The 27,978-nt window shown below is 53.2% G+C and overlaps 2 protein-coding genes across 4 annotated transcripts in view; both read right to left on the bottom strand.

Annotated features, from left to right (window-relative positions):
• CAMKK1 (calcium/calmodulin dependent protein kinase kinase 1) lies at positions 1-27,782 on the bottom strand. 3 transcript variants are annotated; one of them, XM_002928321.4, is made up of 16 exons: positions 27,628-27,782; positions 19,890-20,291; positions 18,885-18,932; positions 18,385-18,438; positions 17,937-17,988; positions 17,555-17,688; positions 17,063-17,099; positions 16,283-16,304; positions 14,995-15,083; positions 11,608-11,807; positions 9,659-9,712; positions 8,583-8,656; positions 6,747-6,834; positions 6,391-6,519; positions 4,207-4,310; positions 1-2,029 (listed from the first exon to the last, which is right to left on the bottom strand). In XM_002928321.4, exons 2-16 carry the CDS (start codon positions 20,247-20,249, stop codon positions 1,957-1,959), a joined length of 1,518 nt encoding a protein of 505 aa, XP_002928367.1. In that variant the 5' UTR covers positions 20,250-20,291; positions 27,628-27,782; the 3' UTR covers positions 1-1,956. The 3 variants fall into 3 exon arrangements, with proteins under 3 accessions (XP_002928367.1, XP_019664643.1, XP_034496755.1); XM_019809084.2 differs by lacking the exon at positions 27,628-27,782 and adding an exon at positions 21,380-21,515; XM_034640864.1 differs by lacking the exon at positions 27,628-27,782 and having other exon boundaries at positions 4,197-4,310; positions 19,890-20,285.
• The window catches only part of P2RX1 (purinergic receptor P2X 1), a 29,311-nt gene continuing 21,742 nt past the window's right edge, over positions 20,410-27,978 (bottom strand). The window contains exon 13 of the transcript XR_004619704.1: positions 20,410-20,531. The gene's annotated coding sequence lies outside the window, so the exon portion shown is untranslated. The remainder of the gene's footprint in view (positions 20,532-27,978) is intronic.

Genomic DNA, 27,978 nt, shown 5'->3' with positions numbered 1-27,978 from the left:
TTTTTGTTTTAACTCAAGGAAGGGCTTTTATTGTTTTTAACTCACTTCCTGGGAAGTTAATTTTTAAAACACTCTTATTGAGTTTGTTCATCACTTGTGCTACATTCAAAAACAAGAAGGCCAACCAAAACCCTCAGTGATGGGGTGAGCACCCCATCCAGGCTCTGACATGGGCAATAAAGCCAGGCCCACCTCTGAGGTCTGCGAGGGCAGGCCCAGCTGATGTAGCCCCTTGAGACTCCCACCATCCAGTCCCCAGTGTAGAGATGCTCAAGGAAACTTGTGGATCTGTGATCAGCCTCCCATGAACTCTAAAAAAGTGTTCTTAAAAACAGTACCGAATTATTTTTTAAGCCCTGGGTTACAATGCCTTAGTGCAGAGGAGCCAGGGAGAAATGTGGGCCCACTGACAATGAGCCACATTCTGCTCATAGCCTTAAAGACACCTAGAAACTATATTACAGATGCATGTGCCAGTGCAAGACATGCAGGTGTGCTGTGTGCAGCAGACGGGCACACACATGCGTGTGCATGGAGGTGTGACATATACCCACAGGCACAAAGATGAGCAGGACACAGACGCTCCTCCAGCCCCACCCCCCTTTCTTTTTCAGCACCAGCCTTCCTGCAGTAGGAGCCCCACACAGGCAACTGAAATCCCTTGTTTGGCCCATGTTTTCAGGGGAGGTAACTGAGGCCTGTTTTATTTTCCTTTGGGGATCAACCTCTTGAGCATTTGGTTAGTAAATGCCAAGCCAGCCAGGCACAGATCCCAGGGAGAAGATCAAGTCTGCCCCAGCACAGCCAGGCCCACACACATGCTCCAGCACACCAGCTCTGTGCAGGCCAAATGTCAACTGTCTTGGGGGTGAGGCGGTGGCAGGAGGCCCCTGCGGCCACTTGCCAGCATGCACATCCCACCAGGGTCCTGCTTTCAGTGCTGCCTTCCAACCTGGGCAGTTTGTCCTTCGTTGTAGGAATGTGAGAGCAGTTTCTGGGGCCAGATGGGCAGGCCAGTGTCAGAGCGGAGGTGGATTCCAGTTACTTCAGCATCTGCAAGGCCACAGCCCTGTGAGTCCAGGGCCCTTGGTCGGGCCTCCCCTGGTGTCTCTTCTACAGAGGAGCCATGCAGGGAGGGAGTAAACTGGGCAGGGAAGGGGGTGCTCCTGGCTCAGGCTTCTGCCCAGAACTTTCATTTAACCCATTTTCCAGATGGCACCAAGTGCGAAACAATCAAGGAAGGTCAGCCCACCCCACCTGGCTGCCAAATAATGATGAGTGTGCTGGGGACCACCCAAAGCTGTGGGAGAGCTTTTCAGATGTTCCCAAGCGGGCTTTACACACCACCACCCTCCCGCCACAATGTTAAAAGCAAAAGACAACAAAAAAGGAATCTGAATTCTCTAGTGCTGGCTCCTGCCTCAGTGAGACCCAGGAATATCCCCTGAGGACTCAGAGCCTCCATATCAGCATTCTCAGTAGACAAGAGCTCTTGCAGGACCCCCCTGAGGTGGGCAAGGTACAGCCCTCCATGTGCATGAGGCAACTGAGCCAGGCCTGCCTGACTCCCAGTGGGAGGTCTCTGCTGTGGTGGCAAACCAGGCCTCACCTGCTAGCTTGGTTTCCTCCCTCCTGCCTTGCCAGCTAGCCGGGTGGGCTTTCTAAGGCACCATGGGTACCTCTCTTTCCCACAGGATGGGTCCCACCAAGGAAAGCCAGGACAAGGAGAAAGGCCTCATGGGATCCCTGCCCCCCAAACCCCAGATGACGAACATTCCAATCCTGTCCCTGGACTTGTGCGCTGAGGTCATGCAGCATGACAGAAGGAGGAGGGCCAGAAGAGGGGCCACAGTCCTCAGCCCCCTGCCCGCAGGGGCGGCTGTCGGCATGAGGGCAGTGGGCCTTTGGAGGCGTGGGATGAGCGTGCTGCCGGTGGCCCTGGGCGCATGCAGGGGCTCAGGATGCAGCCTCATCTTCTTGGACGCCGGGGAGCTCCAGGCTCTTGCCCCCTTCACCACACCTGTCTTTCCTGTTCAGGGGACACCAGGGGCAGAGGAACCTCAGGGGTCAGAACATGCACTCAGGAAGACACTCTCACACACACACAGCCATTCCTTTCCGCAGTTTCTCAACCACTGCCCCCTGCCCTCCCCCACCCCCCGCCGCCATTTCACCAAGTTCACCTGAGTCTTGCCCCTTGCATTGTGGCCCCTTGCTGGTCTCCCTATCCCTAGTCTTAGCCCACAACCCTCTGTGGTTCCCTGTTGCCTGGAGATGAAGTCTAGACTTCCCAGCCTGGCTTCCAGAGCTGCTCACAAGCTGAGCCAGCTGACTCCCCTGCATCCTTGAGTACCAGCTGGGTCACACGCCCTCCATGGTGGCCTAGCTCAGCCCCCCTATCCTGGGCAGAGGGGCTTTGGTTTTGTATTTTCTTTGCCTTGTTCACAGGGCAGAGTCTACCTATCAGTCTTGAAATTCTGTCACATATTTAATGGATTCCTGTATCTGATTATTCCCCTAAGATTTTTCTTTTTAAAATGACAAATGATATTGATATTTAAAAAATCAATCCCATTTAACTCTACCGTAGAGCTTCACCAATTATCCCAAAGCATAAAAACAGAGTCTATCAAGGACAAATGTTGGGACTTTGATGAGGTTGAGGTATAAAACCTGATTGTCAAAATTAAACTTGGGTCACAGAATTATAGAATTTTACAGCTGAAAAGGATTAACCCCAATACTTTCACAGTCCATATGATTAAACTAGCCTTTCTCCCCATTAATATGTCCATGAAAGGACAATGATTGATGATTGCCTTGTTCAGTGGTATTCTTGGGACTCAGTTCTGTGCCAGACATGGACTAGGTGTCTTTAGCCTGTGACTGCCTTGTGCCACCAGTAGGGGGCGCAGAGTCACCAGCACGGAGCTAGAGTAACCAGCCATCCAGGTTTGTTCATCATGGTCCTACTTAATGCCTTTTGTCCTGCCATAATTAGTAACAGCTTCCTCTTTCACTCTCAAAAGTGGCTCCGTTTGAATGCAAAATATGTGATCCCCTACACTAAACCCAATTCCAGCACAGAGGCCTGCAGACCTAGAGGTGCCCAGGCAACCCCTTCTCCTTGCCCTGGCCACCTCACTGAAGAGACAGGGAACTGAAAATAAGCTCAGTTCTGTCAAGGCCTCTCCAAAGGCCCAACCCTCAAACTCCATTGGCCGGGAAGTTTGTCAAGTGGATGGCAAGCAGTTGGTATATGGACGTTACCCAGTGCAAGCAACCTCTGGCTGGAGCAGACACCAGCTTGTCCACTACGATGGGACCTGACACTTCTGAAGAGCCCACTTACAAAAGGGTGGCCTCACACGAAACCAGTGTCTGGGACCCTGCACAGCACAAGTGATGCTACTCCTTCTGGAGAGGCTGGGGTACCTGGACAACGTCTGGCACTCACCTCTCTAGGGAGCATGCCTTTTCCACACAGCGGGTGGGAGCGGCAGAAGATTGGGGGGGGGGTGTACAATGTCTCCCCTCTGCACACCCTTCACAGGCCAGAGGAAGGCAACCAATGTTCCAGGACCACCTTCTGGTCCAGGAACCCCTCACAGTTTTCTCTCTGCAGGTCTGTGCACAAACTCCAGCAGGCCTTGTTTGGCAACCCAAACTGACTTTTATTTTAATAGAAGAAGGTGGAAAAGCTGAGGTCGAGGCTCACAGAGGTTTGGGGAATTCTGATCTCTCCTAGGAGGTGGTGAATGCACATGCCTGGTTCACAGTAGGGAGCCTTTGGCAAATGGGAGTTCCTCTTCCCTGGCCCTATCAGCCAGCCTGTCCATACTTAATGGCTGGACAAACGTTTACAAAGTGACGCCTGAGCACATGGCCTCAGCAATGGCTGGAGGTAGCATGGGCTACTGAGGAAAGCTAACAGTCCCCCAGGCCAGGAAGAGTCAGCAAAAGTGCCTCTCCTTCCACAGACAGGCAGCCTTCTACAAGGAGCAGACATGATGCCTACAAACCTCGACTAGGCTGCCATGCACTGAGAGCAGAGGTGTGAACGCGGCCCTCCTCTGAGACCTGGCTGAGTCCCCAGGCTCCAGGCTCAGCCTACACAGCCCAGTGACAGTGAGAGTCACGGGAATATAACACAGCCCCCAGCCACTCCAGGGAGCACCTTGCAGGCTTCAGCCCACCTGTACTTACGACAATAGGTTTCCTGGAGCAGACATAGATCGCTCTTCCCTCCGAGCTTGGGGCTCAAATGGATTCCCAAAAGAACGCTTTCTCAGCATCGACTTAACCAGGATCTGGGGAGGACACACCAGAATGAGGAACACAGGACCCCAGGCTCCCAGACGCACTGGCAGCCTCCATTCTGACTCCCTAAGGGGAAAACTCCTGGGTGGGCCCTGCTGAGGCTCCCTTTCAGTCAGCAGAGAAAGGAAGAGTATTCCAAGCAGAGGAAATGGCAACAGCACACAGGGTGATGGTTAAGGGTGAATTCTGGGACTGGTGAGGAGCTCAGCACAACTGGTACATGGGGGTACCCGGAGACCAGAAGCAGACTATGAAGGGTCTGGAATGCCAGGCTGAAAGCAGGGGCTTTATCCTGAGGACATGAGGAGTGCAATCAGGAAATGCCTTACAGCTGAGGTGGGAAGGATGGCATGGAGGAGAGGCTGTGGCAGGCAGAGCAGAAAGGAAGCCACACAGTGGCCTGGGGGAGATGCCTGGGCAGGGAGACGCTGCTGTACCCTGGTTCTCTGACTTTGTCCCTCCTCCTACAGCAAGGACGGTTCTAGGTCCCTGCCTATACACACACACATGCCTAGTGTGGGGGTGCATTCAGTTGTTCTTTTACCCATTTATTCATTCAGTCTTTCAATCAACAACTATTTATCGAGTGCCTACCGTTTGCCAGACACTATTCTAGGCACAGGCGCCACACTGAAGCAAAAATTCTTGCCCTCGTGGAGCTTATGTTCTAGTTGGGGGGACATGCAGTAAACAAAACAAATCAGTAAACTATATGCTAGTTAGTGGTAAGGGCTAAGGAGAAAAAAAGAAAACAAGGTAGGAGGAGGCAGTATGACAAAGAGGAGGTGGGAATTTTAGATAAGGGGCCAGGGAAGGCTCGCTTCTCACTGAGGTGACTTTGGAGTACAGGCCTGAAGGGAGTGAGGAAGTGAGCCTTGCAGATATCTGGGTAGGAGCATCCCCCAGGAAGGAAGGTTCTGGAGCAGCAGCTTATGTGGCACATGGTTAGAGCTGAGCAAATGGAGGGAGAAGAGAGGTAAGGCAGTGGGGAGATAGGGGTGGGAGGTGGGCAGTCTGTGCAGCGTCTTCTAGGGAAGTCAAGACTGTGGCTCTCACTCTGAGTGACATGGGAGACGAAGTGAGCAGGGTCTCAGCTGAAAAGTGACATGATTAGTCACTAGGACCACCCTGCCTGCTGAATTGAGCAGCAACCATGGTGGGGGTGAGGGTGGAAGCAGGGGACAACTTGGGAGGCCATTCCAGTGGTTAAGGAGAGAGACAATGGTGGCTAAGACCAAGGAAGTAGCAACAGAGACCCTATGGGAGCTGACTGGTTCCAGGGCCCTCATAGAGTCCTGGAGCTCTATAGATCATAGGAATGAGCAGGACTTTGGCCACCTGGCTCTAGCTGGGCCTGGACCTAGTAAGGAGGGCTGATGTGCACAGGCCTGATGTCACCTACAGCACAGCTATCAACTCTCCCTTTGCCTTGCGATTACCCCGACTTGCTCTGATACCTCAGTGGAGGGCAGGCCATGGTTCTCAGTATCCCCAAAAAACCCCAAGTGGCCACAAGGGGGTTTCAATCAACATGAATAACTTCCAACAGTTAACATGGAAGATGTCCAAAGGAAGATGAAAAAAAACTGAACTGTGAGAGGAAAGTGGAAAGACACATGGATGGAATCCAGAGGGCACAGGGCCACCTCTCCAATTCCAAAACCTCCTAGGCCTTCTTGTCAGCTAGCGCAGCGCTTGGGAGCAGGGAGGGGAGGGAAGAGGGAGAGGGTGGGGAGAAGGGAGGGGAAGGGGATGAGAGGGTTGGGGAGAAGGAATAAAATGCCTCTTCCAGTCACGGTGAATGCTGACACTCAGTGAGGGCAGTATATTTTTTAAATCATTCACTCTCCTCACCAAGTCTCCTGGTCTCCCTACCATGAGGCTGAATAACATGACCTTTTTCCCCACTGCCCTCTAGCAGGGCCTCAGTATGGATCAGCATCGGGACTAGCCAACCAGATGGTCCTCTGTCCCCCAACAGGGCCCAGCACAGAGCAAGTCTCAGGCAATGGCAATGTCCTCCTTAGGCCCTCCCAGGACAAGGGAGCCTTCTGCCCCTCACCCCCTTACCACCGTGGTCCAGCTGGGGATGAGCCTGACTGAGTTCTTCACCTCCTCCTCCGTCACCTCCACCACACTGCAATGCTCTTCCTCTGAGGGAAGGGGCTCCTCCCCACTCTTGGTCACCCAGGGGTGCAACTGTGGAATTGGGAAGGCAGGGAGGGGTCAGATAGACAGACACTGTCAGCAACGGACCATGGGCATTCAACCAGCAATTGCCTTGAGGGGACCCAAAGCCCACAAACCCCAAATCCAAACCCAATATATAATCTATATATCTTGGTGTAGGGCTCTCTAGAAGGAGAAACTGAGGCCTGTTTGTTGTGTCCAAGACCAGTCCAGCCCAAGACATCTGGCTGCCCAACCTTGATGTCTGGCACCCCAATCCTTGTTTCAGGATTCTTGTCTAGCATCTTCAGGATTAGGTCCTTAAGCTCCTCACTGACCTTTGGCCTAAAAGGGGGGAAGGAAGGAGATGAGGGAGAGATAGTTAGTGAGGATTCTTTCCTGCCCACCTCTCAATCCCCACCTGCTCTGGGATTCCCTGAATACTACACGAAAAGACAGAGTCACACCCAACCCTCATTTCTTCAAGAGCAAGAGGGATACCCCAAGGTACCAAGGTAGAAGGGGAGTTTCAGAACAAGTAGATGGATATCCTTCTTTCCTGAACAGGAAATAAAGCCATCTCCCTCAGGAGGCAGGAGCCACAAACACAAATGCAGTCCCAGGGGTACTGGACACCCCCTGGGTGGCAGAGATGGTGAGGATAATGTGAGAAGAGTCATTTTATGGGACACCAGGGGCCTTTGCCCCACTTGCCATCTTATCCTCTCCTCTGCCTAGGAGGTAGCCAAGAAAGATTCTCATTTGACAGAGGAGAAACTGAGGCCTAGAGAGGTTAGTGGGTTGACACATTGCTACCCAGAAGAGTGAGGGCAGGGATAAGAGATTCAGGGGAAGAGGGAACAACACTCTCAGCCCCACATTGGCCTGGACTATTTCTGCCCCAACTCCAGGCTTCTTTACTACCAACATTTTTGGGAAGCCCATCTGGCCAAGCCTACGGAGAAGGAACTCACTCTTGGGACTGTTGACCTTGGATCGCTCTGCTGTCCTAGATACTTAATCCCTTTTACAACTCCTGGGCTGGGAAGAAAGCTCTGGCATGGGGTACAACAGGAGGAAAGGTACAGAGACAGGCAATTATAGGGAAGGGATGGAATCTAGTTGGCTAGTGCTGTGTGGGAGGAGGTGGCAGAGGTCCTTGAATGCCAGGAGAGGGCCTCTTCATGTGGGCTTTGTGAAGCCTTGGAAAAACTTTAAGCAGGAGATATGGTGAGATATGTTGTGCTCTATCAGGGTCGCCCTGGCCTGATTGTGGTGGCTGAACTGAAAGGAGGCTGGCAGCAGGGAGACCAAAGACAAGGTGGCTAGACAATGTTGAGAACAGAACCGGTTAGGGGTGCAGGTGGCAACGGATTCAAGAGATATATGAAGTAGACTCAACAGGGCTTGGGGACCAGACTGGGAGTGGGCACAAGGGAGCAGGAGTCATTGAGGACAATACCCAGGTTGGTTTCTGACCTGCCCAGGGGACTTTGATCAGATGGCAGTAGGGCCCTGAAAAGTAAGGAGCCATGGTAGCCAATATCATGAGAAGAACCACAGATGAGCAGGGAGACCTCTCCAAATAGTCACTCTGGGCTCAGAGACCTCAGTCACAAACAAAGGGATGGGGAGGAGGGAGTGGCTTTAAATCCCAGACCCACTGATAACTCTCCTCTGGAGCCTCCACTTTTCCATCTACAACATGGAGAAGCACACTGCTACCTTGAAGCCCTCCTACCCCATGTGAGGAAAGTAGAGGTTCCCCATGGTTCCAGGGTGTGTGTAAGGTTGATGCCATTAACCCACGGAAGACTTTAGAGAAGGAGCAGTGTCAATGCGTGACCTGGGGTCATTTGTGCCCAACTCCTGGTCTCAGAGTTCCATTTGTACAATGGAATCCAATCAGATGTCTCTGAGACCTTGCTTTACAGTCCCACCCCTCCATCTGCTCAGGGGCCCCTCCCAGGAAACAGCACCCCCACCTCCAGTATCTGCAGGCTGGGGTGGGGCCTTCAAAGGGCAAATGCTCTGCTACAACTCAGACACGACTCCCTGGGGGTGGGCAGGAGCCCCCTTGATGGGCAACTCACTCCTCAGGAAACACCACGGCCTCATTCTTGATCTTCCTATGCAGGGCCAGGATGTAATCATCGATGAATGGGCACTGTTGGGTGGAGAAGCAGACAAAGGATGCAGGCCCAGGGCCTCAACTTGCCCTGGAGGACTGACCCCATCTCTTGGTGCAGCCATCTCTTGGGAGGGGGGGCGCTCTGGGCTCCTTAACAGATGAGAGAAACCTTGTCTAACTTGTTCAGGGCCTGGCACACAGTAGGTGCTCAAAAAATAGTGACTGAACAAATGAGTCATTGAGGGAACTACGAGGCTGGGTGTACCCACTGGCCTTACAGCCACCTGCAGAAAGGCCTCCGTTTCCAGGGCTTGGAGTTTGAGAACACGTTCACTGAGATTCCCTCCTGCCTCTCAGTGCAGTCACTAGAGTGGGAGCACCTGTGGACAGGGATTTCTGCCAAGTCAGTTGAGTGTTCTCAAGGCCCAGCCTGACCCAGAGCAAAAGTTAAGGGCAGGGGCGCCTGGGTAGCGCAGTCGTTAAGCGTCTGCCTTCGGCTCAGGGCATGATCCCGGCGTTCCGGGATTGAGTCCCACATCAGGCTCCTAGGCTGGGAGCCTGCTTCTTCCTCTCCCTCTCCCCTGCTGTGTTCCCTCTCTCGCTGGCTGTCTCTCTGTCACATAAATAAATAAATAAAAATCTTTAAAAAAAAAAAAAAAAAAAGTTAAGGGCAATTTGCAGAAGGAAGGAAGGGAGGGAAGGAGGAGTGAATGAAAGAAAGAAAGAATGGCATCAAGGGCCAGAAGGACAGGGAGTGCTCTGGTGGAGAGGTGGCCAACACCACCATCTACACCTCCCATTGGGATGTCTGCTGTCCCGGAACTCCTTCACATGAATCTCCTCCCAAGGGTCAGGAGAAAACAGAGAAAAGCTTTTCCCTCAGTCTTCTCTGAGCCAGGTGGGCCCTTTCAAAAGTCACTTTGCTTTAGGACATAAAGGAAGGGACTGCAGCTGTCATCGATCCTGGTTCAGCTAGGCCCAGCCCATGATGCCAAAGGTGTGGGCCTGCCCAGCTCTGCCAGCCCACCCAACACTTACCTTGCCATAGACAAAGCAGTATAACGTGACCCCAGTGGCCCACACATCCAAGGCCTAGGAAGAAACAAGATCATATCAGTCCCCCAAAAAGAACCAAGACCCCTCACTCAACTAGCCTCCCATGGGCATACTGGGAAACTCCTTCCTCAGTCGTGTATTCACTCAACAAATACTCCCACTCACTTGTTCTATGTCTGACCCTGTGCTGAGCACTAGGACACAGGGATGACCAGAACAGGGCCCTTACCTCTCAGAGATTCCAAGTCTCCTTGTAACAGACCCAAACCAGATGCATTTCTATCTCAACAGGTGCAAAACTACCTTTACCTACAGGGTCACATTTGCTGTACCCATGATGCACCCCAGAAACCATGGCATGTACTAAACTTAGACTCACTAAACCAGCTCATCATCCCTTTTCCTGATAATCCACTGGAGAAGTCACCACCTACCTTCTTTCTGACACCAGAAACAGCCCCTGCCCATACCAAGGCCCTGGCCTTGGGTCACCTCCACAGCTCCTCACAGCTCCCCTATATCCCGGGTTCTAACATTGTTCTCTCTACATTCTCCCCTTCTGGAACCCCATCTTCTCTCCTGGTTTCCACTTTCCCTCATATGTGAATGATTCTCAAATGTCTACCTATATATTCCTGCCACAGATGCCTCATCTGAATCCAACCAGGGAACCAGAGAACACCAGACAAACACAAACTGACATCATTCTATAAAGTAACAGGACTGTTCTCTTCAAAAATGTCAAGGTCAGAATAGACAAAGAAAGTCTGAGGAAATATTCCAGATTAAAGGACCCCAAAGAGATGTAACAATTGAATGCTGTGACTAACCCTGGGTCAGATCTTGGACCAAAAAAAACGGAGGGGGGCATTAAAGGATAGGATCCACACAACTGATGAAATGTGAATAAGGTCATTTAGATAATAGTCTTGTATCAATGATAAATTTCCTAATTTTGATAATCATACTGAGGTTATGTAAGAGAATGTCCTTGTTCTTAGAAAATATCTGCTAAAACAGTGGTAAAGGAGGATAACGTCTCCAACTTAACTCTCAAATGGTTCAGAAAAATGTAATATGAATCACATAAATATAGGGAGAGATGGTGAAAAGGTAAATGGGAGGAACAAAATGTCAATAATCAGTGAATCTGGGTAAAAAGATACATGGGAGTTTTTTTGTATTATTCTTGCAATTTTTGTAAATTTAGAATTATATCAAAATTAGAAGTTCTTAAAAAAAATCTCTGTCTACATCCCTGACCTCTCTTTTGAGCTCCACACCCACACACGTGTCCAAATGCCTCTTGACCATTGCCTCCTTGGCAAGTGAGAACAGGCATGTGCCCAGGGGAACACACTACACGGCAGCCCCCTGTTCAGAAAGCTGTGCCCACTGCCTCTGTCAATTAGGGAGGAACCACAGGCCCCCAGGCCTTCTAAACTCTGCCCAAGCACCATCATGTCCCCTTCCCTGTGCCCCTCAGTGCTCTCGTACATTTTCTGGACTCCACCTCATGCTCGAATCCTCCCCATTCTTCAAGGCCTAGTTCAAACCCTGCCATCTCCAAAAAGTCTGAGGGGAGCCTCCAACTTCTTCCCAAACATGAGCTCTCCTGCTCTTTTCCACCATCTCCAGAAGGACAGAGAGCTCAGCTGTTCCACAGCCTGGCCCGTACTCAGCGCAGAGCAGCTGGCAGAAAATATCTGCAGGGGAGACTTGGGGCCATTTTGCTGGAAAATGAGAGGAGACCAAAGTTGAGGAGTTTTTCAAGACTCCAGGAAGAGGCAAACAGGAAGGAGAGGACCATGTTCAGTGTTCACTCCTGAGACATAAGGACCCTGACACCCTCAGGTTGGAAATGAGGCCCCACTACAAGCTATCCCACCCCTCCACCTGAAGCCCAACTCAGCCTAGGTCCTAGAAGCCACCTTCCCACTGAAGCTCTGGCCAGAATCAGAAATGGCTTCAGGGGCCATGAATGCTGGAGTCCCGGCTGTGCTGGACAGCTGAGCGTCGTTCCCCTCAAACTGGTTGCTAACGCCAAAGTCAGCAATTTTCACATGCCCATCATCTCCCAGGAGCAGGTTGGACGGCTTGATGTCCCGGTGGACGATCTTCTGGCAGTGCACTGCAGAGAGAGGCAGCTTGAGTGCTGGCATGGGGACCAATGCCTGGAGCCCCCCCCCACACCTGCCCTCACCTGGCCAGGGAAGGCCATCTCAAACTGTAGGTGAGAAGGAGTGGGGCCATCCCAGCCCATGCACGCATTCATCTCAGGAGGACCCTGAAAGGGACTTTCGGGCCCTCTGCTTCACTACGCAGTGGAGACACCAAGGCCAGCCCAGGCTGTTAGAAGCAAAGCCAGGACTGGACTCTTAGGAGTCTTGGACTCCAAATGGAGTGCTCTCTGGGGCAATCAAGACTCCTGTTGCTGAGGGGGGCCATCAGAGGAAATCGGGAAAGGAGCCTCTCCATTGGCCATCTCTGGCCCTCCCTCATGTTATCTACAATGCCAAAGCCTGTCAAAATATTTCCCCAGTCTCTTCCCCCACCCAACCTGGTTAGAGATGTTCTTCCTTCTTGGACTTAGGGTGGAACAGTGAGGTATCCTGCAGAAGTACTCCCTCAGGCTTAGGGACTCTGGGCTGAAGGGGTTTCAGAGAGAGAGAGGGACTGCTGGGATGAACATGGCTGGCGTAAGGAGCAGCCTTCTGCAGCAGGTGAGCAAGGTGAGCACCTTGCTTCCTGGGTCTGGGACTGCCAGGAAAAATGGGCATCTCAGGCTGAGATGGCCAGAGATGTCCCAGCTGAGAGAAGCCACTGACTCTACCCCAGCCACCCACTTATGGGCTCCCTACTCAGCAAATACCTTCCCCTGGACCAACAGATCCAAAGATGCTGAAGAGGAGGGAAGATGGAAAGGGCAGGAGGAAAGAAGCGAGGAGAGGTGGAGGAGAGGAAGGCTAGGGGCAAAGGGAGTGAGTGTCACAAAACAATAACAACCAAACCAGTCGTCCTGTAGTGACTGCCTCCTACATGCCTGGTGCACACAAGAGATTTGACACACACCCACTGGAGTGCAGAGGCTCAAGGGGCTATGTATTTGACCACGGAAAAATGGTCTCAAATTCTTATCTCAAACCCTGGCCTCTCCCCTGAACTTGGGCTCTTTATCCATGTGGATATCCAGTAGACATCTCAATGTCAATCTCAATATTTCTTAGTAACATGTCTACTTCAGAACTTGATTTCTCTGTCAGCAACGTACTCCACCACCACCACCACCACCACCACCAAACAAACAAACCAAACAAAAGACCCCTGTTCCTCCTCTAGTCTTTCCTATTCAGCTTCAGCTAATGGCACATTATCAACTGCTCAGGCCAAAACCTCAGGATCATCCCCAACTCCTCCCTCTTTCAGACCCCATATCCTGTTCATCAGCAAGTCCTTTGGTCTCAACTTCTAAGATATATTCCAGATCTGACAGCTTCTCATACCTGTATTGCTGCACTTGCCCCATCTATAAGAATCAGGCCTGAGCTCCCTGACCACAGAGCCTTCCCAAGCAGCCTTGACCCTCCCTTCTGAGGACCAGAATCACAAGGAAGGTCTTCAGTGCCCGGTGCCTCCATTCATCTGCCTGTCCAGCCCCTGGTTCTGACCAATGGGCTCTGGGAAGCCCTTCACTATGATTAGGTGAGTCTTGATAAGGCTTTAACCAAAAGCCAGATGGGATTAGTTTGTTTTTGGGTGGGTGGGTGGAGAACACAGCATGGGAGACAACAGGCCCTCAGCTAAAGGGAAGGGGCCAGGACGGGAAGGTGTGGAAGCCAGCCTGGTATAGGGTTGTGCTGCCACTTGTCACACCCAGGGTGAAATGCCCCCTTCCCATAAGTCTAGACCCTTGATAGGGACTTCCTGAAAAGCCCTCCTCTCTGTGTGCCTCAGTTTCCCCATATGTACAAAGAGAGTATTAATTAGGGGGCACTGGACAGACTCAAATCAGATAAAGATAATCCTGTTCCTGTTATCTCAGCTAGGTCCTCACCCTGTTCAGGGAGAGAATATGCTCCTGAGAGAGATGGGCATCACTCCTGTTTCACCTAGAAACCTAGGTGTCTGAGGACCTTCCCTCCCCATTACCAATTAGTCATCCAGTGCTGTTCCCGCTCAGCTCCTTCATGTCTCCTCCCCACCGACCTGTCCTAATCCAGGCCTCACCATCTGTCACTGGGGTTGTAGAAAAAGCCTCCTTCCTAACCAGTTGGCCACCTCTTGCGCTTATTTAGCCACCACACAGCGCCAGAAAGAGCTTTCTAAGATGCAAATCCTATCATGCCCCTCCCTTCCCAAAGCCCTCAGGGGTTTACAATGCTGACAGGATAAAATCAGAAAAGTCCTCAGTGGAGGTATTGCCAGCCCTCAGGGTGTGGCTTGAATAGCTTTCCAGCATCCGGTTTCACCACCCTCAGCCCCCTTTCAACCAGATTTTACTTCTCCCCATTCTCAGATAGGACATGCCCCCTCCCCTCTGTGCCTCTGCTGTGCAGTTCTCTCTGCTTGGCGCACTCTCTCTCATCCACCCCTTAAGCCTGGCCAGTGAACTCCTACTTATTCTTCAGGACCCTGGTCACAAGCGGCCTCCTCCAGGAAGCCTTCCCTCAGTGCTCTGCCAGCCCTGCGCCGCCCCAAACTTAGCAGGCCCGGCACTCAATCTGCCTGCTTAGTTTCTGCCCCGCCCACTAGACGGGGATCCGAGTTCACATCTCTGTCTTGTCATCTCCTCGCCTCTAGCTGTCACTTAGCAGGTACTTATATATGAATGAAGCGAATGAGTGAGTAAGTGAACTCCACAGACAGAGGCTAAGCTAACATCATCCGTCCTGAGCGCGCACCTCCTTAGGGCCCTCACAGGGAAACACACACTTCCTCACCCACAGGACCCATGACAGGACAGGCAGCTGGACATCAATCTCTTCCTACATCTCTTGAGGCCCTGTGCACAGGTTAAGACCTGGCTAAGAATCAGCAGAAGAGATAGAGACACAGAACACCCAAGAGACTGCCCGACCTGACGGCGAGCAGCCGGCACGCACCCAGGGAAGTCAGCCACCGCTCCCTTCCCCTTCCCGCCCCCCACCCCCAGCAGCTCGGCCCGCCCACAGCCCATGTCACGCCCCCAAATGAAACTGATTGGTAGATCAGCGCTGACTGACAAGAACTGCTAAGCGCCAGCTCACCCTGGGCTCCACCCCTTCCGGTGTCTCCCTCCCCTGTCCCCTGTTAGAGAGTGCAAGCAGCCCCTCACTCACAGTACTCAAGGCCTAGGACGATGTCCCGCAGGTAGAGACGAGCTTGCTCCTCCGGGAAGGGCTTGTCACTGGGGACCTCCATGACGGGCCTACAGGAAGGGAGGCGAGGAGCAGTGTTCAGCTGAATCCGAATGAGTAAAAGCAGACAGCGGGTGAAGGGGGACAAGGGCGGAGCCATTTCGGCCCCTCGGGACTTCCCGGGAGCCCTCTATGCTCAAACTGCTCCCCAGAACCCAAGACATTAGCTATTTCTCCTATATAATGAAACACTTAAAACACACACAGACCCAAATATTCCTTTACAACCATTATAATTTCAAATTAGCTTTATCTTAATTTCTGATTGGCTTGGCATTCCTTCTTTTAAGTACTTAATTATCCATAACCAAACTGTTGTAAAGCTGCCATTCAGAGCAGTGTTTTTTAAACTGTAGGTCTAGACCTAATCAAGGGTCATGAAATCAATTTATTGGTTGGCTAATGCTTTGTTTTTCCAATGAAGTAGAATTTATTAGAGTATATCACATGTAATAAAGATATGTTTTGTAAAACTTTGGTTTCAGTTATAGATATGGATGGCAATGTAAAACATATTAAGTTGAATGAAGGCCAAAAATGTTTGAAAGCCTCTGAATCTTATTAGAAGGACGCTACTCTTAGCACCCCCACTCCCCGCAGAAAGACAAATCACAAGCCGTACATAGCATACATTCAAGGTCTGGACAGTTAGGGCCTCTGGTCCACCCAGGCCTGTGCCCATTACCCCGTGTCTGCTGCTTTGCAAATAGCCTGGGAAGGCCAAATAGGGCAGACACGAATTAGAACTGTGTGACCTTGGGCAAACCACTTACCCACTCTGAACCTCAGCTTCCCCTCTTATAAATGGCAGCAAACGGAGTCCCACCCACCCAACTCATAAACTCGTAAAGCTGAAAGAACTCTTTGTGCTTTGAATCCAGGTAAGAGCCTCATCTCTATATATTTGCTTGAGAAACGCTTCTTTCTTCTCCCCATCCTCCCTCATAATCTTTCCAGTTTTTTAAGGCCTGGCTCAAAATCCACCCCCTCTTTCAGAGGACTCTCTGAATGTTCCAGCCTCACTGATCCCCACCAGACTTCAAAGAATTGTCCTCTTGGTCTCTTGTTTTCCCCCAGACCAGACCTCCCCAAGGGTAGGGCGCTGGCCTCTGCTTTGTCCTAGAGTAGCTGACCCTGGGACTAGGGACACAGGGAGGGAAAAGAAGGCCTGGATCACACTTGGCCTGACTGATTGGGAAGGGGAACTCACCCCTTTCTCAGGAGGTCAAACACTGAAAGAAAAGAAAAGAAAAAGTAAGTAAGGTGCAGCCAGGCTAGCAAAGCAGGTGATGCCAAGGTCCCTCTCTATTCTGGGAGGTAGGAGAGGGTCAGACATCCAAGCATACCTGAGGGAAGGATGGGACAAGGGTCCCAGGGTATCAGAGGAAGTAAATGGGTGCGAGTAGTTTTACTATGGCTCTGCCTCATCCGATTCAGCACGGATTTCTTTTCTGGGAAGGAGGTGGGTAGGGCTTGGAGAAGGGACAGGAATTTTCCTAAAGGTCATAGCAGATAGGCAGGTAGGTCAGGGAGTGAAGACTAAAGCCTTGGCTTTAATTCCTAAGCCAGTGTTCTTTCTGCCCCATTTCAGGGCCCCTAAACCCAGCCATGAAATTAACATTAACAACAATCTTGTAATATAATGACTCATTTACTCCTCATATCAGCCCTATGAGGTAGACACATTGTCCCCATTTTACAGGTGAGGAAACTGAGGCACAGAACTATCAGACAGGATCTGGGAACCCATATCACATAGCCTGCTTCCTGCAACTACCTGATCCACTGTCTCTCTGATCAGTGGAGTGGGGGCTTAGGAATATTTGTTGAATCTAACTGGATATTCTCAGCCTGGGTTGGCCGGGATGGGCAAGGGAATTCAGGGCTTGAGAACATGTTCACACAGCCCATCTGAAGGTCATGTATGTCCCTGGGGAGCCCTTGGACTGACCCCAGGTAAGCTACTTTGGGAATGAGCTGGGTCACTTACCCAAATAGAGATTGTCCTCAGCTGGGTCATCCAAAACCTAGTCAGAGGGAACAGATATGGGAGCAGGGGTGGGGGAGGCCTGGGGTGGGAGTCCCAGACTTCCTTGTACTCACCAGCCCCGGGGACCCCCAGACAACGTGACCCCAGACAACGGAGCAGGAACTGTGCAGGCACCAGACAGATGAGGCCTCAAAAATCACTGACCCTCAACCCTGGCCCACCAAGTGACATCGAGCTCTTTTCCCCTCCTACTGTGAAAAGGGGCTCACTTCTTGTTTCTAGGTAGTCCCTTACCCTCACTGAGACCTTGAGAACATCCCAGAGCAGGCTAAACTGACCCCAGACACCTCCTTATAGCCCCCACCCCTAGGCTAGCGCTGTCTTCAGAGGTCTTAGCCACATCTACTCCAGTGAGAACCCTAGGTCTGTGCTGAGTGTTCCTAAGCACGGGACTTGGGCACGAGTTCCCACCCACTCACCACTGCTTCCTACCTCAATCAGCTTGACTACATTCACATGGTCCAGCTTCTTCAGTATGGCAATCTCCTGGTACACTCGCTCCAGGGGCAGCAGCTGCTTGGCTGGTCCTCCTTGGGTGGCTTGGGACCCTCTTGGGGGAGGGCGACCTGTGACCAGGAAAGTGAGTCAAGCCCCTGTTGCAGGAGGCTGGGCCTCACCACGGCCCTGCAACCAGCCTCAAGCAAGAATTTTGTAAGACCATGGTCTTGTCCCAGCTCATTCCCACCACCAGGCCTTTGCTCATGCTGTCCCCACCTCTACCCCAGTCCTAAAAAAACTAGCTAGGGACCGAGGGCCCCTCCTCCTCTGCCCCCAGGCAAGGAGCTCCCAAGCACAGGACCCGGCAGATACATACGTGGAAAGCCATACTGCTTCAGTAACTTCTTTTTGGAAAGAACTTTCATTGCCTGAGGAGGGAGGGGCAGAAATGTCACTTGTGTGTAGCCACCAGAAGCTAGAACAGGCTGGTTATATGTGGCTAGAGGTCCAGAAAGGAACACTGGTGACTGCCGCCAGAACTGAAGGTATGGCCTAGGTGTGTGGTTAAGCTGCGTTAGGAAGTGGCCATATCTGAGTCTAGGCCTTACCCTATTTCCCCAATAAACTTTTGAGGGGTCCAGCCTCTGCTGGCATATTCTCAGGGTCAAGAAGCTTACTCCTTTTACTAAGCATACCCTTAGGAACAGGAGCTCACTTCCTCTAGAGGCAGCCTTGTCCTCTGTCTTCCCAGCACAGCCCCTGCCCACCTCCCAGGCTTCTGGGGCCTGGCCAGGGCAACACCTCCCTCCCACCCCCAGACTCACATAGTGCCTGTCTTCACTTTCGTTGTAGGCCAGCCTCACCACGCCGTAGGCACCCTGGAAATAGGCACCAGTCAGTCCTGCCTAGACTGGGCAACCCCCCCCCCCCACCGCCCCACAGTACTAGTTCAGGGAATGGGCAGCCTGAACAGCTCTGGCCCCCTCCCCCCACAGCCCAGCTCCACCCCCACCACCAGCTGGCCACCAGCAGGCATACGTTTCTGGCAGACAGGGAGAGGACTCCTGTGCCCTGGTAACTGCCTCTGCCTGGCTCAACACAGCTCTATGCTCCCTCAGTCCCTTTTTGTCTTCCATCAAAAACTAAGGAACCAGGAATGGGGAATCATTTCCCACCCCTTCCTGGGTATTTCCTAGAGGACAAAACTTTCTTCACTTCTAAGCTGGGGCCTTTCTGGCTCTACCTCACATTTCCCGGGGGATCCTGACAGGCTGCCTCCACAAAGCCTCAATAGAGAACCCCCCACTGCCTGTCCCAGTCCTACCTTGCCAATCTCACTCTGCAGCTTGTATTGGTTCAGCTGTACACAGTCCTGGGGGTAGGGAGGAAGGGAGAAAGAGCGGAGCATCAGGTAAAGCTTAACCCAGAGGCAATACTGATCCCACCCCAGAAGCCTGTTCAGGACCCAATCCTGGCTCTGGGCCCCTCACTCTCAGACCCCATATCTCATCAGCCTTTCAAGTTTGGATGGGGGGAAACATGGCAGTGTCCGTGCCACCAATAGTGACGAGGGCCTTGGATAGTGCTTGCAAACATGAATGGTGAGCCATGGCTGTACTGTACTCCTTAGGAAGTGGTGAAAGAAAAATGCACTGATTCCTGCCTGAATGCTGGTGTCTGGGAGACCTACATCTGTGAGAAACACATGAGCAAGTATTTCTAGAAGCAGCTAAATGCAAGGTCTTGGCTGCATGGACAAGAAAGATGAGGACAGTCTTAGGGACAGGAGGCCAGAGCCCTGGCTTGGGCATAAAAAGCCCAGCCTCTGCAATCGGTAGATTGCTCACTCGGTACCAGGATTCACTGTTAGATCTAAGTGGCAAGGACAGAGCCAGGGGGACAGAGGAACAGAAGCAAGAACAGAGGCTGGAAGCATGCTGGCAGCTTCTGAGTCAGAGACTCTAAGAATCAGGACTAGAAGTGGGGGCTAAAGCTAAGTTAGACTTCGGGTAGGGAGGGCAGACATACTATCTATCTTCAAATCTCTAAGAGGACTTCTTGGGGGATAAGGGAGGAGCCTATTTCTGAGGCCTGGTGTAAGGGTAGAGATGGTGGGACTTATAAGAGGCAGTGATTGTCTCCCGTGATAGGTTCAGATGGAGCTCCCCTGGTGGGAAGAGCCATATTGTGAGATAGCAAGCTCCTCAACTCCGGGGGGTATGCAAAAGCAAAGGCTTGGCAGCTGTGCGGTGGGGGCCGGGACAGAAAATCATCTTCATTGAGGACTACTGTAAAGCTCATGAGGACCCCTTAGCTCTGCCCCACCAACCTCTGCATCTGAGATGGCCACATGGTGGGACTCAATGGTGGGCCTCCGCCAGGCCCGTGGGGAGATGTGGCTGGCAGGCCCTGTGGCATAAGGCCCAGCCTGGGCCTCCAGGCAGCTTCCTGCTGGCCGCTCTTGCAGGGAGAACTTCCTAGCTGAAAGGCTGGGCCGGGCTAGGGGGGGTCTTGAAGCACCACCAGGGATCACGGAGGCAGCTCTGGTCCTTGGCAAAGGGTCCACACCATTTCTGGCAGGCTCTGGGCCACCTCCTGCCTCCTCCAAGTGGGCCACATCAATGGCTGCCACTCGCTCCACCAACTCTGCCCGGGGGTCCTGGCAGCAGACTGCTGGGCCCCCCTCCATTGCCACAGTTAAGGGGGTCCTCTGTGCAGCCTTACTGGGAACCTGAGAAAAGAGGACAGAGAACGCTTCAATCCTGGCCATGGAGTATGGAGGTCAGATTTCCAGGCCCTTCTCCCATTGTAACCACAACCCTTAGGTCCCACCTTCATGACTTTGCCCTACCTGTTCCCTCTGCCTGAGTTGCCAGCATCCAAAGTCAGGTCTGTCCCTGCTAACTAAAGGAATTCCAGGAACTCATCTGGCTGTGCTGCAGAGCAGCTCTCTAGACCTCAGTATCCCCATCTGTAAAACAGGTACAGTCATGTCCGCCTTGCCGGCTTCACAGGGAAACAGGGAGAAGCTGATATTCTGGAGTCAGGACAGAGAGACACAGGCAGAATACTGGAGGCCCAGCAGCACTGGGAGAAACAGAGTCCAGGGTCAGCTCAGGCCCCATCCAGCAGACAGCCCAGTGACTCACCAGCCCCACCCTTGACGGCAGAGCATTCCAGTGCTGCTGCCCGGAAGCTGATCTGGGCGCTGGTCATGCAGAGGCCTCCCTGATACTCCAAGCCAGTCACTTACCTCCTCCAGGAAGGCCTCTCCAGGACCACAGAGCAAGTTTGCCATCTCCCATTACTCCCTTTCCTGCCTCAGCAGAGTCTGTAGCCTAGGACAGGGTCCATTAAGGGAGAGACTACTGCTTTGGTGGCTGTTAAGAGAAACTCCACTCAACTAAAAAGTCATTCCTTATTTTTCCTGATTTTTTCCTTTCAGTTTATTTGTGTGCCCAAAATATTTGTCACAGCTGCTCAGGCTGGAAATGTTCTCCATGGCCTGGCCTTACACCTACCCTGACCCTACTGCATTCTGAACCCCAAACCAGGCCCCAGGCTAAGGACTCAGCCCAGCTTGAACCCCAAACCAACATCTGACCCCAGCCCTAGCCCTCACCTTCAACCACAACCCTGGGCTGAACCTTGACACTCCAACTGGGACTCCATCTCTGCTGGAGGCTGAGCACGGCCCCACACCCACCCAATGCCCTTCCTCCTTCCTGGGTCAGACTCAGCATCTTCTAAGGAAAAGGAAGTGAGTGGACTCCTGACCCTCTGCCCTTCCTGTCTGGTGCTAACCTCCTCTGTACTCACATAGTGACTTTAAGAACATTGCCCTTTGGGCACCTGGGTAGCTCAGTCGTTAAGCGTCTGCCTTCGGCTCAGGGCGTGATCCCGGCGTTCCAGGATGGAGCCCCACATCAGGCTCCTCTGCTGGGAGCCTGCTTCTTCCTCTCCCACTCCCCCTGCTTGCGTTCCCTCTCAAGCTGGCTGTCTCTCTCTCTCTGTCAAATAAATAAATAAATAAATAAATAAATAAATAAATAAAACCTTAAAAAAAAAAAAACATAGCCCTTGTTCCCCCATCACCTTGCTTTGACAGATGTCAAGGAGGTAGGGCTCACTAGAGCCCACTGGCCACAGAGGATCCTGGACTGTGTTCCAATCCTGCCTGCCAACCTACTGTGGTGGGATCCGAGGCAGGCTCCTTTCTGACTCTGGGCCTCAGTCTCTCCATCTGTACCATGGATGCAGGACCTTCTCAGATTCCCTAGGGCCACAATAAGGCTTAGAAATGGATAGTGGGCAAGGGTGTCATCCAGAACTCTGTGCTTGGCACACAGTGTGTTGAATGACTGGAAACCTAGAGGTAGTAGAGCTGGTGTTGACATGCAGAAAGCAAGGGAGAAGGGAATCCAGACTGGCAATTAGGAAAAACACAAAGGCCAGACTTTGAGGAATGAGGAGACAGTTGGTGAGCCTAGAGCATCAGAGATGCCTCCCTGGAGGCAGCGCGAGAATGAGTAGGCCTGGAACATCAAAGAAACCTCCCTGGAGGAGGTGAGGGAAGCAGGTAGGGCTGAACATCAGGAAGGCCTCTCTAAAGGAGATGAGGAAGGTGAGTAGGGCTGAAGTATCAAGGAGTCCTCCCTAAAAGAGATGGGGGGGAGGGACAGTGAATGCAGCTGATGTATCAGGGAGGCTTTAGGAACCAGGCCACTTGCAGGAAGGAAGAAGACGAGGCTGAAGGGAGCCTTCCAAGCCTGGCTGGCCCATCCCACTGCTCCCTGTAGATGGACCACTCTGCTGCCCCTCACCCTTCCCCCATCTAGCCACCTTTCCTTCTACTCGAATAGAAAATCCATAGATTAGGGCTCTTGTCTGTCTTGTCTCCATAAGTTCATTGTTATCTGCAGCTCAATAAATAGGAGTTCAATAAATATATGTTGAATGAATTGTTGCCATAGTGATCATTATAGTGCTGTCCCCAATCGACCTGGGAAAGCAGCCTCACAAAGGGGACCCCAACAAGCCTGGGGCCCCAGTCTATGGTAGGGAATGGATCAGTGTCAGGAGCTCCAGCTCTCTGCTCTGCGGCCTCCAGGTGGGCAGAGGACACAGGTGGTCGTGGCCCATACAATTTGCATATGATTTCCCTAAGGCTGTTATCCCAGCAAGAAGCCATCCTCCTCTAATTCCCTTCCCTCCCTCTTCTCAGATGGGAAAGTGTGGCCCAGCAAGGGCCAGAGATGGGCCCAGGCTCACACAGTAAGTCAAGGCAGAAGTCTTTCTCCTCCAGCCTGGGGTCCTGCTCCCAGGTTAAGGGCCCAGGCTCTGAAGCCAGGCTGCAGGCTGCATCTCCTTCTGGTGTGGGCCCTTGGGCAGGTGACTTCACCTCTGTGCCCCAATTTTCCTCATCTATGGAATGGGGCTAATAGCAGTCTCACCTCACTGAGTAGTCATGGGGCGTAAAGGTGTGAACACTACCCATGCCAGGCTCAGGACTGAGTCTGCCACTGGGGGAAGCTCCGTAAAAGTGAGTTGTTGTGCTGCTGTTGTTGCGATTGCCTAGGACACGCTGTGGCCCAGATGGATGTGCAGGCGGCATAAGACGGCTATGAAGGCTGACGTCAGGCCCTCCACCCTCCCTCCTGGCTGGATCAAATTCAGGTGACTGAGCATGTCTGCGCAGGAGGCAGTAGGGAGGTCCCAAGTTCTAGCCTCATGTCCAGGCGACAGGGCCTAGCACCTGAGGCCATGCATGTGACGGCATGTGTCCACACGTGAGAGAATGTGAGCAAGCAGGGATGTGGGCTGCGGTCATGGGGTCGTGGCGTGTATCTGTGAGGGGTGGGAGGGCTGTCCAGATGGAGAAGCACATCAGCATGGAGACAGAACTCTAGCGGTGTGGCCTACACAGGTGTATAAATGTGTTAATGTGCACTGCGTGCCTTTAGGTCTTCATGTACATGTGCTCCAGAATGGGGGGTGGGGTCTGCACGGGGACCATGGAAACCTGATCTCAGAAGGTCAAGTTTGAACTTCCCACATGGTCACCTGTCCACCAGGCTAGGCTGTGTGTCCTGGGCAGGCGCCACCCCTCTCTGAGGGGCCATCCAGGGGAGCTCTCAAGGTCCTCCCCAAACTGAGGCCTCAGTAGACACTTGGTTGAAACTGACTGGGTAGGCAACTAGGGGCTATATGGGCAAACAGAAGGATGGACAGACAGGCTAGGACCCAGGCTGCGGGTCCAGCATGGACTCCGTGGGCATGAAGAGCCTCCCAGGGACCAGCCTAGCCCTGTAGCCAAGAATGACCAGACTCAGGTCCTCTCTCACTGGGAAAAGCTACCCTAATCCTGTCCTCCCAGACTTGAGCTGTGTTGCCTTGGACAAGTCACTAAGACTCTTGGAGCCTCAGTTTCCTCATATGTGAATCAAACAGGAGGCTGCCATCTTGCCAACTCCCAGGGCTATAGAAGGAAGTAGATGAGATTGGACAGAGAAGCAGTTTGTGCCTGAGTGATATGGGGCTAAGAAGTATCTATATCTAGGGGCGCCTGGGTGGCACAGCGGTTAAGCGTCTGCCTTCGGCTCAGGGCGTGATCCCGGCGTTATGGGATCGAGCCCCACATCAGGCTCCTCTGCTATAAGCCTGCTTCTTCCTCTCCCACTCCCCCTGCTTGTGTTCCCTCTCTCGCTGGCTGTCTCTATCTCTGTTGAAAAAATAAATAAAATCTTTAAAAAAAAAAAAAAAAAAGAAGTATCTATATCTAGAAGCCACCAAGAGAGAGAGCCTTGATGTGCAATGTACAACCCCATATCTGCCCCCTGGCTCCGGGATGGCCGGGTACGTTAATCCCCTCAGGCTATGCCCCCCACCCCAAAGTGTCTGGCTACTTCCAATGTGCAGACCCTGGCTCCAGATGCCTGCTAGGCCTGGCCTCGTCCTCAGGACGTGCCCTATCCACCTGAGTCGCTCAGAGGAGGACCAGAGCAGGAGAGAGCAGGCAGCCCCTCGATCTTGTCCGAATGCTCAAGCAGCCCCTTCTGGGATGACTTCAGGCACCTCAGATCTCACTCAGAGTTCCGGAAGGCTGCCGTGAATCTCAGGGCCATGCTGAGCAGCTTCCGTCCAGGCAGAAGGACATGGCCTGGCCATCCAAAATCTGGCCAGAAGGGAAAGCTGCAAGAAGGTGGTCTAGCCATTCAGGCCAGACAAAGAAGGTGGCCCTGACATCGCCAGGCTGCCTCACAGGAGCCGTATTTACGCTCCTGACAAGTGTCTGGACAACCCTGGCAACGGGTACCCTCTGCAGCTCCTGCCTCCGCCCGGGATGACTCAGTTCTTGAGGGAGGCCCAGGCATCTAGTGCCAAGTCATGCTTAAGGGTGCCTACTGTGAGGACGCCCCCTCCCATCATCCCTAGAGAGGCCCCAAGCACTGAGGTGGGCTCTGTGCCCAATTTGGCATGGCAACCCTCAGTGCATCTTTAGCACATCTTGGCTGATGGTCTCCAGGCATCACCTTCTATCTCTGCCCCTCCTCATATTCCATACCAGGTCTGCACTTCCAGCCCAATTCTTTCCAGCCAGCTGCCGCCTCCCCACCATGTTCCTGGGCAGCTCAGACCCACAGGGTTCCCATTCAACTTAGCATTTCCCCCAAGTCTGCTCTGCCTCCTCTGCCTGTTGCAGAGATAGGTACTGTCATCCTCCCAATTCTCCAGAAACCCAGGAACCCATCTTCTCCCTTTCACTCATCCTTGCTCCCCTAGCCCCACACTTACTCTCTACTCTGGCTGCATCACACCACTCGCAGCTTCCCAAACTGCACACTCTGTTCTGCTGCCAGGCCTTTGTACAAGCTGTGCCTTCTGCCAGGGACACACCTCCCTCTATTTTGCTGCTGGAGGTCAGCTCAGATATCTCCTCCTCTGGGAGCCCTCCTTGATCTCTCCACTGCTGGGTGAGGTCACTAAGTTGAACCCCTTACAAAGTCAGGAGTCAGACCTCTGCTTTTCTTTCTCGCTGCTTCTCCCATTACAGTCTCCCCACCTCCAGGCTCATACCCTGACCCCACCCCACGCCCTCCTCCACACCAGTTGCTAGAGGGAATACTTCTAACATGCAAATATGGTCACAATTCTCCCACACCGGGCCTTCCAGGAACTTGGAATCTGGAGGATAGAAGAAGAGGAGACCTAGCCTCAGACTGGGGGCTCACAGGGTAGGGAGCAGCCAGAGAGACGCCTGGGATGCAAATCCAGAGTCACTCATTCATGCAACAAATACTCCATAAGCACCTCCCATGTTAGGTGCTGGGAAATAAAACCATGAACCACAAAAACAAAGTGCCTGCTTCCATGCAGTTTAATTTCTAGTAAGGGCAAGAAGCAACAAACAAGAAAGGCAGTAATTAACAGATGACATATGCCAAGTGGTATGTACTATGGAGAAAAATGCAGTCATGTAAGGGGAATCAAGAGTGAGGGGCTGGGGGGTCCTATTTATAGTGCGGTCAGAAAGGCCTTTCTGTAAAATGTCAGTAGAATCTGAAGGAAGTGAGGAGGCAAACTGTGCACATCTGGGAAGGGCATTTCAGGCAGGGAAACCAGCAGCTGCGAAGGCTGTGAAGCAGCACTGTGCTCACACTGTCTGAGGAACAGCAAGAGGCTAATGCTGCTGGAGTGGGGTTCTGCATGTGAGAGGTAGCCAGGTGAGCAGAGTTTCACCTGGACGAGAAGGCCCAGCCATCCGCTGTGCCTGGCCCAAGGGGCAGCTTCCTGGAGGAGGTGGTATGTAAGGTCTTTCGTGACCACTGAATAAAGACTTCAGAGGGGGAGAGGATGGAAGTTCTCACTGTGCATGACAAAGAGCCATTTTCAGCCTGGGACTCAGGGCTTGGCTTTGGAGGGGTTTGTGGATTGAGACCAGGAGGCCTCAAAAGCCAGAGGATGGTTCTGAGCAGGGCAATGACTCAGATGGATGAGGTTTAAAATGTTCCCCCTCTGCTGTGGGGACTGAGAGTGAGAGACTAAGGAGGAGGCAAGGGTCCCCAAAGTCTGTGAGCCTGGGACACGGTCTGACACACAGTGGGTGCTCAATCTGTACCTGCTGAATGAAGGAGTGAGGGCTGCGTGGGGGCCAGTGCATCCTCAAGGACACGAGCTGTGGGATCCTCCTGACTTCCTGGCCCACGTGGCAGGTATACAGCCCCGTATGCACTCACAAAGACACAGGCCTGTGACCTGTGGCATAACCTTGCCTACACACCTCTGCACCCTCGAGACGCACACATACCCCTCCCCAGAGACGCGCACGCCTACGTCCATGTGATCGGCCCTCACACACCCGCCACCCAGTCATGCACTCCCCACACACATAGGCACGCTCCTGTGTCCACGTGACACACACACCCACCTCCAAACACACACACAGGTCCCCGCGCACGTGTGCACCCTTCGAGCACCAATTCTGTGCCTATTAGGCCCCTGAAGCCGCAGTGCCCGCTTCTTCTAACCCCTCCACCCCGGCCCCGTCCAGTGGAACGACTGCGCAGCTAAAGCCACACGCCACATCTGCCCCATTCATTCACCGTCCCCCCACCCCGCCGCCTCTCCCCAGTTTTTGCAGGAAGACTCAGCGGAGCGCCGTGTAGGAGGAGCACTCAGCGCTGAACCACACGTGGGTGCATAGGTCTGGGCCCACTCTGCAGAGACAACGGCCTCCCACCCACGGCTGGGGCGGGGGTGGGTAGTGCGCCGGGTATGAACGCAGTCCCGCAGACAAGACCTGGGGAAGCGACGCAGATGGCGGAGCGACCGCAGACATGCGCTCCTGGCTGCCGGCGCAGACAGAAGCGGGCTCCGGGAGGCACCTGGGAGATTCGCCCCCCCACCAACACAAAAGCGGGGAGGATCCCCGCACCAATGCGGTCCCAGAGGCCCTCGTTAGACGCGGCCTCGTAGACCACCCCTCTTCCCTGCAGGCTCGGAGTAGACGTTCAGGCGTTCGTCCTCTCCCGCTCCCCGCCCCAGGTCCCCTCCCCACCGACCCGTACCTCGGCGCCTGGCGACAGTCTCCGTGGCCGGCCGGGCGACCAGGCTGGCTCCCGACGTCCGCGCCCCGCCCCACCCTCCTCTCCCGGGTTGGGATCGCAGAGCTCAGACTGCGGGCGCCGCTGCTCCAGACAGCTCTCCCTCCCTCGCCTGCCGCCGCGCCCCGCCCGCGTTCATTGGTTGTGCAGCGCGGCCCGCGGCGCCGCCCAATCAGTGCCCGGGACTCCCGCCCGGCTCCTGGAGGGGAGGGGCCACGGCGGGCTGAGGCTCAGGAGGGACCCTCCACCTGCGGCGGGGCTGGACCTCGTCACTCCCGCGGCTCCCCAATTAAGGCTACCTGGGCTCCCCCCACA

This window comes from Ailuropoda melanoleuca, chromosome 13 (genome assembly GCF_002007445.2).
Source record: "Ailuropoda melanoleuca isolate Jingjing chromosome 13, ASM200744v2, whole genome shotgun sequence".
NCBI lineage: Eukaryota > Metazoa > Chordata > Mammalia > Carnivora > Ursidae > Ailuropoda > Ailuropoda melanoleuca.
The sequence above is the reverse complement of the archived record's forward strand: the minus strand, read 5'-3'. Positions and strand labels throughout refer to the sequence as shown.